The 2,887-nt window shown below is 37.4% G+C and overlaps 1 protein-coding gene across 1 annotated transcript in view; it reads left to right on the plus strand.

The window, feature by feature from the left end:
* The window catches only part of LOC106883981 (dynein axonemal heavy chain 7), a 137,291-nt gene that overhangs the window by 10,038 nt on the left and 124,366 nt on the right, over window positions 1-2,887 (plus strand). The window contains exon 2 of the mRNA XM_052971243.1: window positions 1,294-1,477. Within this exon, the coding sequence (XP_052827203.1) occupies window positions 1,294-1,477 (184 nt within the window). The remainder of the gene's footprint in view (window positions 1-1,293; window positions 1,478-2,887) is intronic.

Here is a 2,887-nt window from a genome sequence, read left to right on the forward strand (position 1 = left end):
ATTATTATTATTATTATTATTATTATTATTATTATTATTATTTTGTGGTGATGTGTGGCCTAGTGGTTAGGACATTGCACTCAGGGTCACTAGATCAGGGGTTTGATTCCTGGACTAGGTGGCACATTCTGTTCTTGAGTAAAACATTTCATTCTACGTTGCTCCAGTTCACTCAGATGTAAATGGATTGATTAATGTACAAAGGTTAGATGGTCACTCAGTTGAAACTACCCAAATGTAGGTCTTGCCAGCCACATTTTGTATTCAGTAATTGAAAGGATGAATAGTACAACCTGTCCTGTGAATCCTGGCTGGTTGGGATTTGTTGTTCAACCACATTGAATAGTTATTATTTCTGCTACATACACATGATCTGAAGTTTTGTTGGAAGGGAAAATCCTGCTGGATATTGAATTTCTCCTTTCTGATTCACCACAGTGTTTATAGTTTTATTGCTATGACTGTTTAATAGATGTTCCTGGAACAATTACCAGCTGATTCAGTAGTCCATAAAAGTTTTCTTTGCATAACCATTTTGTGTTAGTTTATGATGCTGTACATTGAGGACCACCTTTGATATCAGTTCATCTACTGTTTTAATTACTGCAGATCCATGGTGCCAAAACTGTCAGAAGGAAATCTTCCCTTTTCAATTTGTAACAAAATTTTGGTAAAATGATTAAAGAGCTGATCTTCAAAAAAAGACTGATTTATGCTTGTAGACAAGTTTGAAGATTCTGACTCTTTAGAAATCAAATTCCTCTGTCAAATGTAATGTTTATTTATTTGCATTGTTTTGAATTTATCATCAATTATCTTGTAGCTTCAATATTTTGATGATGTAATTGTTTATTTTTAGATTGTCGTTATAGTGTAGAAGTGAGAGGCCAGATCTGGCCAGTTTGAACATAAAACAGGTAGAATATTTTGGCTGGTTTAAATGTTAAAGGAGTAACATTTATCTAAAATGAGTGCAGATTTGGTTCATTTGGGGATTACTGGCAGGGTCTGATGGAAGTCTCCTAACAAAGCTACTTGTACATTTCCCAGTAAAAGCGCCCACTACACTCTCGGAGTGATTGGCATTAGGAAGGGCATCCAGCTGTAGAAACCCTGCCAGATCAGATTGGAGCTTCGTGCAGCCTTCTGGCTTGCCAGTCCTCAGTCAAATCGTCCAATCCATGCTAGCATGGAAAGCGGACATTAAACAATGATAATAATGTATTGTCTCACTTTTCCACTTTATTTCAATAACACATAACAATGTTTTATTAATTTTTTTATTCATTACAGTTTATAGAGTTTCCAGGTAATGATCAGAAAAAGAAGGCTACGAAAAGAGGCTTTCTTCCCACTTTGCCACTATCAAGAGCTACTCCTTCATTTTCCACCTATAAACCAAAATACTCCATTACTGAAGAAAGTCTAGCAGAACATGAAGCAACAAGTGAAAAGTTGTTAATTGATCTGCAAGCAAGTATGTTCATTTTATGCTTGGTTATAATTATTTTGCCATTACACACCTCGGTAAAATGTGTACAATACAAGGCACATTCAAAAAGGTTTGAACCTTTTTTTAGGAGAGAATTTATAAATTTCAAAGAAGTACAAAACTCTAATCTTTTTCAAAGTAGGATCCTCTGACTTCAGTGCCCCTGTAGCATTCCAGCCACTCTGTGAAGGGCCCCATGAAAAGCCTCCAAAGGAAAGATGTCCAGGATTCATGTTGCAGCTTCCTTCATTATCTAAATGACTGCCCCTGAGGTTCCCCCAAAAGCTTAGGGAACAACCAAAAGTCACAGGAAGAAAGGTCTGGACTGTAGGGAGGGTGAGGGACAGTTTTGATGCCTATTTTTGCCAAATAGTTGGTTAGCAGGATGGAATTGTAGATTGGTGTGTTGTCCTGAATGGAAGAGCTCTGGCATTTTGTGAAAAAAATCTCTTCCTGAACTCCCATCTTTGTTGACCATCTGACCAGAGAGAACCCAAGGGACCCTTGTGGGACCCCAGCGAACCCTTGCAGGATCATCATGAACTTCCTGGTGGACTTGCTTTGCCTGGCCTTCTTGGGTGAGGGGAAGCCAGGATGCTTCCATTGGGCACATTGTCTCTTGGTCTCTGGCTCATAACAATAGATCCAGTTTTCATCAGGGGCCACTAGAGACTCAAGTACTCTTACATTGAAGTTATTGAGCTCAACCATCTCCCTGCTGTCATCATGGAAGCTTTCCTTCTTTTCATCACTGAGCACCCTAGGAACAGACTTTGCATAAATTTTACACATGTTCAGATTTTCAGGAATAATTCTGTGTACAGTTGCCATACCAACTACGAATTGTATGTTTATTGTCTTTACAAACACAATGGTCTTCATCCAGAAGATTGCAAATTTTCTCAGAAAGCTGTGACATGCCTCTCGTTCCCACACTTCTCATTGTCTCTAACTTCCTCTCTCTCTACCATCCTTGAACCTTTTGTGCCAATGAAAAACAGATGCTCAGCTCCATACATGTTAATCCAGAAGCAGTCTGGAGCATGTCTTATGTTTCTGTAGTGCTTTTGTCCAGCTAAACACAAAACTTTATTGCATAACGAGCTTCCAGATTGTGTTTATGTCCTGAGTGCATTCTGCAAACTAGTCAACTGTGACAAGCAATGATTAGCAAGGTGTGTCCAAACTGCTGTTACAGTTGTCTCTTTAGTCAGGAATAATTAAAAGTCAGCAGGTCAGCTTATCAGGTGTATTGTAATGATATATTAAAATTACAATAATATATATGTGTATGTATGTGCATCTGTGTGTGTATGTATATATATATATATGTGTGTGTATATATATATAGATATATATATATATATATATATATATATATATATATATATATAT

Source organism: Octopus bimaculoides, chromosome 10 (genome assembly GCF_001194135.2).
Source record: "Octopus bimaculoides isolate UCB-OBI-ISO-001 chromosome 10, ASM119413v2, whole genome shotgun sequence".
NCBI classification, from domain to species: Eukaryota; Metazoa; Mollusca; class Cephalopoda; order Octopoda; family Octopodidae; genus Octopus; species Octopus bimaculoides.